Source organism: Sporobolomyces salmoneus (genome assembly GCF_050403485.1).
Source record: "Sporobolomyces salmoneus JCM6883 DNA, S_salmoneus_JCM6883_v1_ctg22, whole genome shotgun sequence".
Lineage (NCBI taxonomy): Eukaryota > Fungi > Basidiomycota > Microbotryomycetes > Sporidiobolales > Sporidiobolaceae > Sporobolomyces > Sporobolomyces salmoneus.
Window position 1 is genome coordinate 173,119 of NW_027481141.1, and position 15,556 is coordinate 188,674.

Below are 15,556 nucleotides of genomic sequence, written 5' to 3' on the forward strand. Positions count from 1 at the left end.
TGAAACTCCTCGTCTGCACCGACCCTGCACTCGGTGCTCGCCAGAAAACCCCTTCGTAGGAATGTCTGACGACGCTTATCGGGAGGGCACACGAAACGCCCTCAAGCTTTTTCAGGGAGGAGATCCGACAACAAAGGAATCTGGGAATGGAAAGTCCTCGACCTCAACAGCGGGCAGCAGTTCAGGACCTCAGAAGAGTCAAGTGAGTGCTTTGAAACCTATAACGTCGAAGAGGGGTCGAACATTTGAGAGATTCAGATTTCTTCAGCGATTTCTGGAATGAAGTTTCGAAAAGTCCCTGGAGCTTCCTCTTCGTCAAAAGTGAGTACCCTTTCCCGCTCTTGATCAAAGGTGCTCGAACTGACTCTCTCATAACGCTCCGCCCAGTCTTTGACCAAAACCGGAATGGAGATCTTCAATCCCGACGACAGCAATTCATACGACTCGAACGACAGCGACTGCGAAGTCGTCCTTGCGAAGGAACCAAACACCGCTCAAGCTATCTCAGCGAAGAAAGCTGTCAACGACGAAGCGGAAATCGACGAGTTAGAAGACGATGAAGAGGAAGAACCGATACAGAAAGCTCGAGTTTCGAACCCTACTCCTTCAACGAGTTCGACTTCGACTCTGACGGAGAAGAACCGAATGAAGGGAGACAACATCTGGGCCTTGTGGAGTGAGTTCGTATCGCCAGTCCTAACTCAACTTGTTCGAGGCTGATTGCTGCAAAAAAAACGCTTGTAGATCAGGAAGTGTCTGCTCCATCGACCGGTATTCCGCAAGATTGGAGTCCTATCAAATCGAGACCGGCACTTACGAAGTTGCTATCCAAGAAGGACGAATTGATCAAATTGCAAAGGGAAGCAGGTCGAGGTGAGCTCGAGCGTTCTTCTTCCCGATCTCATGCACTTAGTTCGTGCTCATTCATCGTGCCTCCAACAACAGATCGAAACCTCGATCTTGAGGCTAGACGCATGGTCGCCCTCAAACTATCAGCTTACGTAAGAAAGAAAGGGCGGGCGAAATGCACCTTCTCGTACAACGTCGCTCGATTGCACGGGTTCTGCGTAGCGTTGGACATCCCGATGTTTCCTATGACCGACGCAATGCTCGCACTCTACGAAGGCGTTACGACACGAACGTCGAAGGCGAAAGATATATCCAAGAAGAACTTGTTTACCTCTCTCCGCAGCATGGTCCGAGAACCGAACGAACTCTGGAGGTCGAACGATGCTTTTTCGAAGTTGTATTACTTTGAAGGCGCCAAGGAAGCACTCGAGGAAGTGCTGATCCCGTTCGAAGAACCTCAAGGTGAGTTCTCAACGCTTTCTCCCGTCTTTCTACACCCTTTTCTGATCATCCACTTTTGTCCCGTTTCAGCTGAATCCTCGACTTCCCGAGAAGTCCCTGCGACCCAGACTATTAACGTCGACGAAGTCGAGCTTTCAGTCGAATCTAGGCGACAGGAAGAGGCCCCTGCGACTCAGATGTTCAACGTTGACGAATCTCAGCAGGAAAAGAAGAAGAAGAAGAAGAAGCGAAAGGTTCGTAGTTCCTTCTTCGAAACGTACCTCCGCCTCAGGCTGACCTGTATACCGTTTCAATTTCAGAGATCAACCCTCGAACCTGAATCAGAACATCTTCGGAGGCTCAAAGAATCCATTGAGGCGTCGAGAATACCCCTTACCAAGCAGCATTCAAACATGTTCGAAAAACCATCGCCCGCTCAGGAAGAGGACCAGGATCTCGACAAACGACAACGTCTCAATTCTCCCATCGCCCTCGAACATCCCGCTCCTAGCGACGAATCCACTCCCCTCGAACCCTACAACACTGTCTTGCAGTCACTGCCTCCAACGACTCGCCGCTCACCTCAAGAACCTCCGCACGCGTCGTCGTTGTCGTCTCGATCCCTTCCTCCTCCATCGATCTCTGCCGCGGTCACTCCTCAGAAAACTCCTCCACCCGTTCGCATCGAGGAGGAACCTTCCTCACTCCCATCTCCCGCTCTCTCCGCTTCCACTCCCGCCGACCGTCAACCTTCTCCTCTCCCTCCCCCTCCTGCTGCTCCTACCCCTGCTCCTTCTCGCGTCTACCTCGCCGCTCAGAGCGTCCTCGAATCGAACCAAACCTCTGTCCCTCTCCCCCTCTCGTCCCTCCAAGCCTTCTTCTCTGCACTCGATCCATCACTAGTCTTCATCGCGGAACCGTTGCACAAGGAAGGAATTGATACGGAAGAAATGTTGGTCAATTTCGTTTCGTTCGAAATGAGGACGAGGGTTAGATTCGTAGTTTCGGCAGTCAAGAAGAGTGGGAGTGAGCGTGCGGGGGAAATCACGCCGGAGTTACTGGAGAGGTTGGAGAACGCTTTGGAGAGTGACCGGGACTAGAAGGGAGCTGAATTAGATTGATTTTTGTTGTTTTGCTTTTCTGTCCTTGACGTTTTGTGCTGTTGTTGTTGATTGTTTTTCGCCTAGGGAATCTTCTCATTCGATTTCATTCGTTCTCTTCTTTACGTTCCCATTGCAGGTTGCGCGCACAGTTGAGAGAAACGAGTCGCTCCGAGAATCAAAGTTCAAAGAATGAAAACCTTCGACCAGGGCGCCTGACTCACAGCAAATGCCAACGGTCTCACCTTAGTCTGTATAGAGTAAGACACAAGTGCTCTTTGATTTGCAGAGCTAAGAATCTATTACAACAACCAGAACGAAGGAAACTAAACTCTTTTTGATAGACAACGGCAGAATCAGAAACGGTTTGTCGAAGCAGAAATCGAAGTCCTACTACTGATGACAGTGTCTTTTGAGGGAGATAGTGTGACAATTTGATTGCCGAGGGCGACGGTGACGGCCGAAGAGGAGAAAGATTGTGTGAGGGGTCCGACACGAGAGAAAGGAAGGGAAGGGGCGTCGTCGAATGAAGGCGCAATCGAATCAGAATAAGGGGAAGGGATGTTAGGGGAACGTCGACGACGGACAGCTGGGTTACGAGGAGGAGCGAGGAAAGACGAAGGCGGTTCTTCGTCAATCGAGGAGAGATTGTCGAGAAGATGTCGAAGCGGAGTCGATCCTTCACGGTAGCCCTCTTCGAGTTTCGAACCGGGTCGACCAAGGGAGAGCGTCCAAACTTCCCAGCCTGTTCCTTTCCTCCTTCGTAATCCGACGATTCGATCTCCGGCTACTTCCCATCCGCTCCTTTCATCCAACTCGACGGTCGCGACTTCGAGAGAGCGTAACTGAGTAGGACCTCCTTCATCGGTTGGAGACTCGGGAGACGATTTCGCAGTCGAAGGAGGGGAAATTTCGTCGATACTTGTTCCCGACTGCGTTCGTTTCGGAGGAGGTGGAGCGGGAGAGAGTCGCTGTTGGCTCGAGAAGGAAGGCCTGCGATCTTGCGAGGGGGTGCCGAGGGTAGAAGGGTCGTTCGAGTCTGAATAAGTAGCGGCGACGAGGAAAGGATCTGTCGAAGACGAAGCTGGCATTGGGGAGGAAGAAGGATTCGAATTGAAAGCGACGGGTCGAGTTGGAGTAGTCGGCTTTTTGCGAGGAGAGAAACGACGAGATGAACCTCCATTGCTCAAAACTCGAGTCATCGCCGGACTAGCACCGACGACGGTCAACGATGCCGCTCGACTGCGTGAAGCTTCAAGTGCGTCGACGGATGAGTTGCAGGCGCAAGTCTCGATCGACGCGGAGATCGGAGGGGTGAAGATTCGATAAACTTTGAGAGTCGTCCGTGTAGAGATCGAGGCGAGGAAGCCGTCCTGAATCGTTTCGAGGCAACTCGAACAGACGGTATCGCTTGGAGCAGATTGAAGACGAATCTGTCGGATCGGGGAGTCGAGAGGAGGTAAAGAGGCGATTTGAGCGGGAGAAGGGGAAGGAGACGGGGAAGGAGAAAGAGCATAGAAAATGATCCCGTTCGAAGGATGCGAGACAGCAACGATAGAGTGGTCCACGACAAGCCCGACGACGGATAAGACGATCGGGAACGTCGACAGCGCAACGATCGATCCTCCTCCTCCCTCGTTCAGATCGAAAACGATTCGACGAGATCCTCCTGTATCGATACGAACGAGTTGAAGTCGCCCATCCTTGTACGTCCGAGCGAGAAGCGGAGTAGTGGTACCGTCGAACGAGTTTGTCGGCACAATCAACTGTCTTCGAACGATTTCCTCCTCGTCTTCTTCCTTTTTCTCGTCCGCCTCTGCGACCGTTTCCGCCTCACACGATCCGCAATTCCATCTCACGACTTCTCCCTCGGCGTGTAACGAATAGAAGCAAGGTTCACTCGATGACTTGATCCTCGAACCCGTGAAGGAGAGAGGAGGGGCGGGAGTTTCCGCTTTCTTCTGATCCTTCGCTGAAGTTGGCCCAGGCGCAGCGACTGTGAGAGCACGTGGATGACTTGATCCGAAGTCGACAAGGGTTCCTCCACGTTCGAGTGACCAAACGAAGACTCGACCTCGATTCGTTACCGCCGCACAGAATTTTCCCTCCGAGTCGACCGCAAGAGACACGATCGAGACTGGGTCGGCGGCGAGAGGGATGTGAAGACGAGTTGCGAAAGAAGGTGGAGAGTCGCTGGAAGAGTCGCGACGGTCGAACGAGGGTCGAGGAGTCGAAGAAGGTGCGACGCTCGGAATCCTCCTCCTAACTTGGATCTCTTCCTCCAATCCTGCCCAACTGACGATGATATGGCCCCCATTTGCGACGAGCTCTACATCCCCTCGATGCTGTCTCCTCGCCGGTTCAATCCCTTTTACCACCTCGATCTCTGCTTGATCTTCTCCGTTCACGGAGCCATCTTCATCTTTTGCCCTCCCGCTCACTCGTTCCTCACTACCCCATCTCGCTTGAAGTAACTCAGCGTCCTTCAGGAGGTAAACCAACAACAACCTCAACAAACCCATGACCATCAAAATCGGGAGAACGACGATCATGACTTTTGTCCAAACTCCTACTTCTCCATCATCTCGAATCGCCAATTCCGCTCGACTCAACTGTAAAGATTCGGGAGCTGGAGATCGATAGAATTCGTCGTCGTCGAAATCTGAAGAGTAGGAAGTATCGAGAGACGTCGTAGGGTTTTGGAAAAGTTGAATCGAGATCGTCGGTTCGAGATAGATTTGTACTGAAGAGGCGTTATTCGGATTGACCAGGTTCCAAAACGCTTGACCGGAACCGAGAGGAACCGAAAGATGAGAAGCGGCCGAGGGATCCGTTTGACCGAGTCGAAGAGCGCGAGAGAGTGATGGATCGAGAGAAGGAGCGAGGAAAGGTCGATCGGATGAGAGGGCGGTTTGGGAGCAAGTCGCGGGGAGGTAGTGCTCTGAACCGTAGAAGGCCCATAGGAGAACGTTGATCACCCAGAGGAAAGCGACCGTGCTCGTTTTTGCAGGTCGGTCTTTCAAGACTTTCCAACTACCTTTGACGAACCCCTCGAACGACTTCTGAGTCGAGGACGACTTCTTCATTGTCGACGATTTCGTAGTTTCTGAACTCTCGGGTGGAACCGAATCGGTGGAAGCAGAAGTGTTGTGGGCGAGTAGATCGGCGAGCTAGGTCGTGAGAGGGTCAGCTCAGGCAATCTAGTACACGAGAGCAGAAGAGCTTACCTCGAGACGTTGGATATCAATCGACAAGACAGTTGAGAAGAAAGTCAATTCAAGGAAATAATCAACTGCTAAGACGACCGCTCCGAAACGAATCCATTGTCTCATGACCTGTCAGACCTCCGCTCCTGTTAGTGATCCTTCTTGATGATCGTGCTAACAGAGAGAGCGACTGACGGTAATTTCGACAAACCACAACAACCAAGCCGCGATCAACTCTTCAACCATCAACAACACCGTCATTTCGACTCCGACCTGTCTCAACCCAACTGCCATTCGTTCCGGTACCGTCAAGTTGAGATCCGTTTGAGAGATCGCTCGTAGAACGAGAATCATGTTGTCGAGTCCCGAGGTCAAAACGAGGAAAGCCATCAAATTCCTGCGGTAGACCTCAAGCCGAATGAGCTTTGATAAGCGATTCAGAACGAGAGAGACTACAAACCAAGGTACTAAGCCCAGGTTCCAACCCATGAGCCAGCAGATGCTGACGCTCATGATTCCCGAACTTGATAATTCTGCGATTCCGGTGATGATCAGACCCATTTTCGAATGAGCTCGTAGGCGTCGTATGTATCGAGTGACGTAGACGATCACGAGGAGGTAACCAAAGGCATAGATCTGCACGAGGAAAGGCGTTAGTCCGAGCTGAGGGGAAGGGTTAGAGCGAGAAACCTCACTATGTTCTCGAGACGTCGAGGATGAGCGTCGACCACCAGGTGCGGAAGGAACTGCGAAAGCGTCTCTGGATGAGTTCTACGTTCATTCCTCAAGATAACGTGGACTGTGCTCACCTTGAGTAAAACGTGTCGCGTCAAATTGCTCTTGCTCTCACTCATAATTCCCAACACGACTCTTACCTTCGCCTCCTCTTCGTGGTTGATCCCTTCGATGACATCTCTCACGGCTCTTCTCCAGTGCAATCGAGCTTGTTCTCTTTCGACGTCTTCTAGAACTGTCGAGTTTGAATCGGCGCTGTTCAGTGCGAGAGGAGGACGATTTGAGGAAGTTGCGGCTGAAGTCAGGGTCGGGGGGAGAGTCGAGCGGGAGGGAACGTCTTGGAGGAAGAATGTCAGGATGAGGTGTTGAGCGGTTTTGACGGATCCCTGCGGCGGATATCGTGTGAGATTTGAGATACAGCTCGCTAGAGACGGAGAGAGTGACTCACAGATCTATCACGTCCGGCTCCGACGAACGTTTCAGACAAAGTCAAGGGTAAACTCCAAGGCCGTTCGAATTCTCCGTTCTCGTCTACGATAGACTCGTTGCCATGACGAGAGGGTGGCGGAGCTGAAAGCGTCTCGTGAACATCTTCGTCGCCGAGAAGACTCTGTTCATCCCTCCACCATTTCGTCGGACTCAATACGGCACAATTTCCCTCCTCCCTCAGACAGTCGTTTCCTTCAATCAACCCCTCCAATAACCTTTTCTCCAGTTCCTTCTCCAGCTTCCAACTCTTGTGCAATACATCTTTCGAGATTGTACTTCCTCTCTGTCCTCCTCCTCCTAGGTCCGAATTCGATTTCGTTCCTTTCTTTCGCAATAAATTGACATTGATCAATAATTGTTCGACCCTTAACCTCCTTCCGCCTGATTCCCTCCCCGTCAATTCGTAGTACTTCTTAACTCGATCCCAACACACTGGTTCTTCCGTGCTGATCAAACCTTGTCGTTTCAAACCTTCCAACTCCCAAACTAACTCTCCTCTTCCTCTTGAAGTCAACGGACTGTTCGAGACGGACGGGGACGAAGAAGGTGGAACGAAATAGAGCAAGAGGGAAGGAGAAAGGAGGGAACAAATGATCAAGGCGGTCAAGAGGAGGGAAGGAACTTGGTGAGTCGACAAATAGGTTCCAAACGAAGCGAAGAACGCCGACATCGAGGTACACGGGTGAGTGACGACATGAGGTAACCACGAGTACAAGGTCGAGGAAAGGGAGAGCGAGGGAGAAGCGGGAGAGTGGGACGGAGATGAATTCGGACTTGGCGATGATGCGGTGGTCGAATTGCGAGGGCGGAGTCGCCGCAGTCGGATAGAGGACATTCAGTACTGTATCTATCGGTACATCGCTCGTAGCCGCAGCAAAGGATCAAGGGTCGGGAGGAGTGAAGCGAGATCAAGAGAAGTTTCGAATCCGGAGTTGGCTTCCTCCGCTCATCGAACCATTTACTCGGAAGGACTCGAAAACGTGATAGACTATGGCGATAGAATCCACGACCCCGATCACCAGCGGTAAGTCTCGTCGACCTCTCCTCCGGCTTATCCGAAACTCGCTCCGCTCCGACGTCCTCATTGACTCTCCCATCCTTTGTTGACAGATCCGGTTCACGTTCAGTTCATGAGACAAGCCCTCCAAATCGCTAAAGAATCCGTCTACATCCCTAGAGCCTTCTGCGTCGGTTGCGTCCTGACGTCTTCCTCTCTTCACCCAACTTGTCCCTCCCTCCTTCTCGCCACCGGATACTCTCGTGAGCTCCCCGGCAACACCCATGCGGAACAATGTGCACTCGACAAGTTCCTCGTCATCTCCGACAAATACTCGGACGAATGGAAACGAGAATTATTAGAAGATGCGAATTGTTACACTACGATGGAACCTTGTTCGACGAGAATGAGTGGGAACGTACCTTGTGTCGAACGGATATTACAGACGGGAATCGGGAACGTGTTCATTGGGGTAGAGGAGCCGAAAGATTTCGTAGAGTGCGAAGGAACGAAATTGTTGAAGGAACGAGGAGTGAACGTTTACTTGGTGGTAGATCCGAATGATCCTACGTTGGGGGAACAATGTTTGAAAGTAGCTAGAGGTCAACAATAAACGACTCCGTTTGCGATGCGAGAGACTTGAGCTCGAGAGAGCACAACTTGCGAGCTTTTGCGCTTCTTTCCGTGAACTCTCACCCATGACATCAGCACTCGGACCCTATTCTACCTCGAGCGCATTATCCACAACTCACTACAAGCTAGTCGAGGCACTAGAACGAGCTCGTTCTCCCTCAGTACGTTCCCTAAACCTTCGCTGAACTTGATCTCTTGAAGCTCATCCTCAATCGCTCGGCTCATAGAAGCACGACTCGATTCTCGATACATGTTTACTCAAGTTCAAGGACAAATGGTCTCGATCCTCGCCGAAACCCGTGAGCCCTCTCCTCTCTCCTTCATCATCCCAAGTGGGGAACTCTAGTTCAACCGTTCTACGCTGCGTTTGAACAGTCACAAGCCTACAAGGACCTAGTTCTCATTCTGTACTGCCACTCGCACAGGCTCGAAGCAAGAGATGAACGGCTCGAGAAGCAAGAATGGGTCTTGTTGAACGCTGTCAGGCTCGCAGGCTCAATCGGGGTAGGGACAATACGCCAACGTCAACTAGGTCAGTCACATATCTCGCAACAGCAGGAAGGGAGCAGAAAGCTGACGATGAAGATGTGAAGACAGGTTATCGAGCTTGTATCGAGCTATTCCCGGTAGAATCGTCGGATGGCTCGCACCCTCTCAAGCTGTTGCTCATCAACACGATCAGGAGTGTGCGTGATGGATTCCTTGAGCGAGGTTGCCCGCGCTGATAGATCCATTTTGCACAGGATTTATACGCAGAAGAATACGATGCGAAACTATCGATCCAACGCTGGAAACTCGCGCTGAGGGCGATCGCAAGCGAGAATCTCGTGACGGCGGAGCTTGTCGCGGCGGTCGAAGAAAGACTGTTCGAGCTGTTGCTTAGGAACGAGGAAGATTCAAGGTGAGTGAACCATTCTCTCTCGAGTTTGCACTCTTTCCGCCCAAGCGCTGACAGACGTCTCTCTGTAGTCAAGGAATCAGAACGCTCGCACTCGAGGCTCTCGCCTCCCTCATCAAAGTCACAAAGAATGGTTCTTCAAACCTCCTGAATCGAACTCGCGACACCGTCCGGCAACTTCTGCTTGCGACTCTGCCCATCTCGCCGTCAGATGATACATCCGACGCTGTTTCCTCTACCTCCTCCTCCCGACGTCAACTCGATTTCCGATCCTTCGCCTCCTCTTCACTCTTGCTTCCCTCCCCTGCTCGTTCTCCTCGTCAACGTCTCCGCTCGGACCTCACTACCCCAGCTCCTCTTTTGGCGTCCTTCCATCTTGCACTGATGTCCCATCTCTCCCCGAGCTCTACCTTGCACCCGATTTCACCGTCCCGAAATGAACGATTACGATTCACGATCCCTCTACTCGACAAATACGTCGACCAGATTACGGAACGCAATGAACGCAGCGATATGAACATGAGTCGATCGAGGTTGGGTAGCGGGAATGAGAAACGTTCGAATGCGACGGGGAAAAGTTTCGCAATTGGACTTGAACGATTCTTGAGGATACGCGGGAAGATGTTTGTTCATGGTCGGAGGACGTCTCTACATTCGAGTGAAACGGGAAGCGGGAATGTGATGGATAAAGAGGAGGAGACCCGGGTCGAAGAGGAGATCAAAGCGAGACTCCAAGTCTTGCTCGTGAACGTGCTGAAAGACCGCAGTCAGTCCAGGGGGCTCAGAGACGGTAAGTCTCTTTCGTCCTACCTCTATCAAGATCCCGCACTGAATCGCCCTCCTTTCGAATGGTCAGCTTTGATCCTCTCGCTCGTTCGAACAATGTCGACGATCACGGATTCGCATTTCGCGCCAGCCATACTCTCTCCAATCCTATCTTACCTTCACGAGTCGCTCCTATCCTCTTCCGACCCAAACACTCGCTTGTCGACGTTGAAAATCCTATCACTGCTACCGGTCGATTCTTGGACTGGCGTGGAACACCCTTCTTCAGGAGTTGCCGGCGGTAAGGGGAAAGGGAAAGCTATAGAACCAGCTGGATGGGGCGAAGAAAGCTGGAGAATCATCCTGAACGGGTTGAGAGTTCGAGACGAAAACTTGCGGAAAACCGTGAGTGGTCGAGTTTTTCTCAGTTGTGTCCGTTGTTCACGAATGTGCTTTCATCGCCCGCTCACTGTGCAGACCATCGAACTACTCGCTTCGGTTGATCGATCGATTCTCTCGCTGCACTATAACCAACTTCTCTCGACTCTCGAACCGACGCAAACGATCCAACAGCAATCAAATATCATCTTACGCTTACTCGAGCTATTGCCGCACATTCCCTCACCATCAACGGGCTCAACAGGCGCTCCTCGACATCCATCGACTCACCCTCGTCTCCCGTCTCCCGAACAGTTAGTGGACTTGCTCCAATCTCCCAACCTCGATCTCGACGCAACAAGCGTCATACCCGATCTCGTACTCAAGGTCCTGAACGACTTCCGCTACCATCTGTCGCCAGATGAAAGGACCAAATTCGCTCGAGCTCTGTGGGAAACGAGCAAACGAGGTGGATCGAGTTGGCGGAATAATCTGATGCTCGGACTCTTGTTGGCCGGAATCGTCCATTCAGTAGTCATCGATGCTGAGGAGATCGAAGGTCTGGAGATGGCGAAGGAACTGAGCCAGTGGCACGTCGACGGTGAGTTTTATGTCGAATCTAGCTACGTCGAAACGAACTCACGGATTTACATGCGGGAGACAGACAAAGTCGATCCGCAACTAAAAGCAATGCTTTCTGAACCTTTCTTGTTCGCGCTCCTTCGAATCACCTCTCTCTCCCTTCGCCTGCCTACATCGCAAGTACAAGTCTCCACAGCCATCTCCGAAATCAGGGACACACTGTCCCTCCTCTCGAGCACAGCAACACCTCCTCACTACCTGGACGACCAACTACTCGCCACGGCACTTCGAGCCCTCGAGACGGACGAAAACCTCGAGCAACTGAGAGCGATCGGGCTCTCGACAAAAGATGACTCTCTCGCAGACTTCGGTCAAGCACTTTCGCGGGGATTCGAACCCAACACACAGTCCTCTCATCACGCTGCCACCTCAGTACGTGAGCGTCGAGTCTCGTATGCTTCAACGAGCGACATTTCAGCAACTTCGACTCACCAGCAAAACGATGATCAAGACGACCGTATCGAAGAGATCTCCCGCTCGATCGCCGCTCTGAAGAGAGAGCAAGCCGACTTGAGGAGGGAACGACAGGATCGAGCTGGGACGACGACTGCGGCGAAGAAAGGGAAAATCGAGAGTTTGATGGGTGAAGATGAGAGCGGCGGGAAGGGGATCTTCTCGGTTGGAGAAGAGCCGGAACAGGAGGCAATAGAGGAGAGGGAGAGGGAAACGACGTTCAGTACGGATGGGAACGCTGGGGACGAGGTGAGTTTGACAACGTTTTCTGAGCATGGAGCTTCCGTCTCGTGCAACTGATCCCGTCTTCGAATTGACAGCCTCCTGGGGACTTGCTGATTGAGCTGTCGGAGACTTTGGATCCTTTTCACCTGCATTGAGACGAGGGAAGCGAGGTTGATTAGAATGAGAAGGATTTGATTTTTTTCGACGTCTACCTTCAAACAGCTCCACCTCTCGAGGTTAGACGCGTCGTCATAGCCCTCAGACTATCAGCAAGTAACGAGAGAGCGTAGAGAGAGAGAGAAAGTCGCGGTTTCGATCAAAGTCAGCGCGTGAGAAACTTCAAGTTCGAACTTGCGATCGTTCGTTTCCCATCTCTTCTCTCGCATCAGTCCGTCGACAGCAATCGCCAACGAGTCGACCAGCGAAGAAGACGAAGGACGGACAACTCTGTAGATACGCACGAACCTCCTCTTCGTCGCCCTTCAGCTTCGTCAAAAGGCGATTCCTTTCTCCCTCCCGACTCTCTCCATTCTCTCGTTCAACTGCAGGCGGTTCATCTACACACATTCTTTCACAACACACTCGCTCCATACATCCCCGAACGTTCGACTCTCCTTACTCCTTTCCCTCCTTCAACTCATTCCCCATACCGCTAAATTAGCACGCGTCTCTTTTCGAACGAGAACGAGGATGCACGACTCAGTAGAAGGGCACAAGAGGATGCACAAACGAGCGAGGGCAACGACGAGTACGAATCCGGCGAGCGCGACGACTTCAACGACGGGAAAAAGAGTGCGAACGAGTAACAGTAAGTCCCTCTCCCTCTCTCTCATCCCTTGCGAAGTGCTGACTGAGGTGCTCGACATAGCTGCTACGAGTCTGTCGACGAACACAGCTTTCCAGTGAGTAATTTCTCCTTGGTCTTTTCCCAATTCCTGCGAAAAGTTCGTGGGATGTGCTCGAACCTGCCGGGACTGACACGAACGAGGGTTTTCATCAAACAGACCTGGAGCAGCAGCGAGTGGAACGGCGACTCGGACTGTCCCTAATGGACCTCCAACTCATTCCGGGATCTCTTCCATCGACGATTCGTTCTATTCGAGTTGGTCCTTCGCGAACAAAGGAACCGGTCTTTCACTCGCTTCGGGAGCTCCTGCGACTACTGCAGGCTCTGGAGGTGTTGCGGCGGCCGCTGGAGGAGGAGGAGTAGGGAAAGCTGGAAGTTCGGCTGGAGGAGAAGGAATGCAACTTTCGCAAGGAGCTTTGATCGGAATCATCGCGGGAGGGGCTGCAGCGGGAGTAGCGTTACTCGCACTGATAGGTTGGTGTTGTTGGAAGAGGAAAAAGGAAAAGAAAGATGAAGGAGGTTGGTGGAGTCTCGACGACGATCCTGCGAAAGGTGCCGTCAAAAACGTCAATCAAAATCAGCAAGGAGGAGGAGCGATCTCGAGAGAAATCAACAATCGTGGAATGGATCCTTGGGAGAGTACGGAAAGTTTCAGTCCTGGACCACCTCAATCAGAAAAATGGAGTCGATTCGACGAGAAACAACAATCGCCTTCTTTCCAGCAACAACCTCGAGACTTGCAATCCCAACGCAACGAACTCTTTGCGCCTCCTTCTTCTAACTCACGAACTCTTACTCCATCTCCCTCCGCCTCGACTCTACCGTCTACTCATCAACCTCCTCGAGCTCCTTTCGCTCAAGCTCAAACTGGCGTACGACCCGAAACTGGCGCCTACAGCGTCAACGACGTGATCTCGTTCAGTGGGGGACCTCGACAAAACGCTCAATATCCTCCTGTCTCGAGCGTCTACCCCGCTTCGACTGTCGAGTACCCTCGTTCCGTCACCGCGACTCCTCCTCCCCCTTCTGGACCTTCCTCTCGTTCACCTCTCCCTCAACAACAACAGTCAAGTGTGACGATGGGACCTCAACCTGTCACGGCTCCTTCTTACCCTCCTCAACGTCCGCCCCGACCGAGTGAAGTCCCTTCCGCGCCTCCTTCACCTTACAACTACGTCAAGAAAGCCGAACGACCTACTTCACGAGATGAAGGAATCGCTCATCGATTCATGGATGTCATGACGGGCAAAGTTGGCAAAGAAGACGAGGACGACGAGAAGGAGGAGATCAAAGATGAAGAGACGGATCAACGGAGGAAGAAAAGGCAGAGCGTGAAACCGACGGCGTCGAGTAGCAAGAACAAGAAAGATACGATCATGGGGTTGACAGATGCTTATGCAGGTGGAGGTGAAGAAGAATGGGGTGAGCTTTGAACCCAACTTCTCTTCTCGAACTTCATGAGTTGACTTGATTAATGAATTCAGCTCGAGTCGAGATTGATACGACTGCACGTCGATCGACTCTACAACGCAACCCGTCGAAACGATCCCAGCGAACGGTCGATTCTCCGACGAAACCTGGATTCCCTCCTCTCCCTACCAACCCTTCAAAGAATCCCTCTCACAACTCTTCTCGAATCGACTCGAAACCACTCAAAGAACTCGAATCCTACTTCGGTTCATTCGCTCTACCAAGTCGAAATCCTCGAGCCCTCTCGGGAGTTTCCGAAATGACGACCGCAGGGGAAACGAGTTATTCTTACGGCCCTCGAACTTCAATCGCAAGTTCTCATACCCCTCAATCAGGGTTCTCTCGTCAACAATCGTTCGGTACTCCCAATGGTGGGAATCACGTTCACGCGAGCGAATCCCAGGCTTCCCTCTCGCCGCTCGTTGCGCCCCAAGCTGGACGACCGGGAGCGTATGGAGAGTTGACGAACAATGCTCTTTCGATCTACTCGGCGGCGGGAGAAGTGTCGGAGATGTCGTCGGGCGGTTCATCGTCGGGAAGTCCTGCGAAAAGTCGATTTGGAGCCGGAGGACTCGGTGTTAGCACGAGTAGTGGATCGATTGGGACTCTCTCAGGACCGACACCGGCAGCTCGATCACCACTAGCTGGAGGAGGAAAGGAGGAGGAAGGAGACGTGTTCGGACCAGCAAGTAATTCACATCCTCTCGCCGTTCCGAACGCTTCAACCGAACAACCCTCTTACTCTCTCTCGACGGCGGAGCAAGACATCTTGAATCAGCTCGGCTTGGCGACTCCCTCATCTTCCGGCGAACGAACTCCCGACCTCTCACTCTCTTCAATTCATCGATTCGAAGATTCCGATCATCGAAGCGACGGCAGCCTCAGCAGCAGTAGCGGCAGCGGTGGACTCGTTACTCCCTCGACTCCTCAATTCCCCTCCCCTCCTTCCTCTAACGTGCAAATCGTACAATCCTCGCCGTCACCTAATACTCTCGAGCTCAAACCTCCCCCAACTTCAAAACTTCGAGTTCCCCCTTCTTCCTCTCCTCACTTGGATCTCGCCGCGAATGGGTTCGTACCGCTCGCGGAAATGTCAAAGAAGATTGATCCTCAGTATAGATCGGCGACAATGTCTCTTTACGAGTTGTACGATTGAACTCATCTCTAATTTTCGTTTCTTTCTTTTCTCTCGCATACACGTCATTCCCTCTTCTTCGCACATCACTTATCAGACACTCTCACTCTCACTTACTCTTACCCAGTCTCATTCATTCGTTCCCATCCCATATCATGTTGTTTCCCATCCATTCGTCGTCGTCGTACCTTTTCCCATCTTTTTCTTTCTCGTTTTGTGAAACCGAGTTTGTTTTTTCCCCGGATCCTCGATATCTCGACGGGGTAGCGAGACACGGTACTGCAGAGCGGAAG

The 15,556-nt window shown here is 52.1% G+C and overlaps 5 protein-coding genes across 5 annotated transcripts; 4 read left to right on the plus strand and 1 right to left on the minus strand.

The window, feature by feature from the left end:
* Nucleotides 1–61: 61 nt before the first annotated feature.
* Nucleotides 62–2,390, plus strand: JCM6883_004941 (uncharacterized protein; the record flags this gene model as incomplete). Its single annotated transcript, XM_076632059.1, has 7 exons — nt 62–202; nt 259–321; nt 388–676; nt 745–873; nt 946–1,311; nt 1,381–1,544; nt 1,611–2,390. 7 exons carry the CDS (start codon nt 62–64, stop codon nt 2,388–2,390), a joined length of 1,932 nt encoding a protein of 643 aa, XP_076487983.1.
* A 356-nt stretch (nt 2,391–2,746) lies between these two features.
* On the minus strand, nt 2,747–7,655 carry JCM6883_004942 (uncharacterized protein; the record flags this gene model as incomplete). Its single annotated transcript, XM_076632060.1, has 7 exons — nt 2,747–5,560; nt 5,618–5,725; nt 5,792–5,993; nt 6,057–6,232; nt 6,292–6,342; nt 6,406–6,717; nt 6,780–7,655. The coding sequence occupies 7 exons, from the start codon at nt 7,653–7,655 to the stop codon at nt 2,747–2,749; spliced, it is 4,539 nt and encodes a 1,512-aa protein (XP_076487984.1).
* A 155-nt stretch (nt 7,656–7,810) lies between these two features.
* On the plus strand, nt 7,811–8,430 carry JCM6883_004943 (uncharacterized protein; the record flags this gene model as incomplete). Its single annotated transcript, XM_076632061.1, has 2 exons — nt 7,811–7,844; nt 7,931–8,430. 2 exons carry the CDS (start codon nt 7,811–7,813, stop codon nt 8,428–8,430), a joined length of 534 nt encoding a protein of 177 aa, XP_076487985.1.
* Nucleotides 8,431–8,515: 85 nt separating this feature from the next.
* JCM6883_004944 (uncharacterized protein) lies at nt 8,516–11,966 on the plus strand (the record flags this gene model as incomplete). The annotated part of the gene is made up of 10 exons (XM_076632062.1): nt 8,516–8,611; nt 8,678–8,749; nt 8,826–8,982; nt 9,048–9,136; nt 9,194–9,351; nt 9,420–10,114; nt 10,205–10,518; nt 10,591–11,092; nt 11,156–11,835; nt 11,907–11,966. 10 exons carry the CDS (start codon nt 8,516–8,518, stop codon nt 11,964–11,966), a joined length of 2,823 nt encoding a protein of 940 aa, XP_076487986.1.
* A 535-nt stretch (nt 11,967–12,501) lies between these two features.
* Nucleotides 12,502–15,284, plus strand: JCM6883_004945 (uncharacterized protein; the record flags this gene model as incomplete). Its single annotated transcript, XM_076632063.1, has 4 exons — nt 12,502–12,619; nt 12,680–12,713; nt 12,816–14,080; nt 14,143–15,284. The coding sequence occupies 4 exons, from the start codon at nt 12,502–12,504 to the stop codon at nt 15,282–15,284; spliced, it is 2,559 nt and encodes an 852-aa protein (XP_076487987.1).
* Between the last annotated feature and the right edge of the window lie 272 nt (nt 15,285–15,556).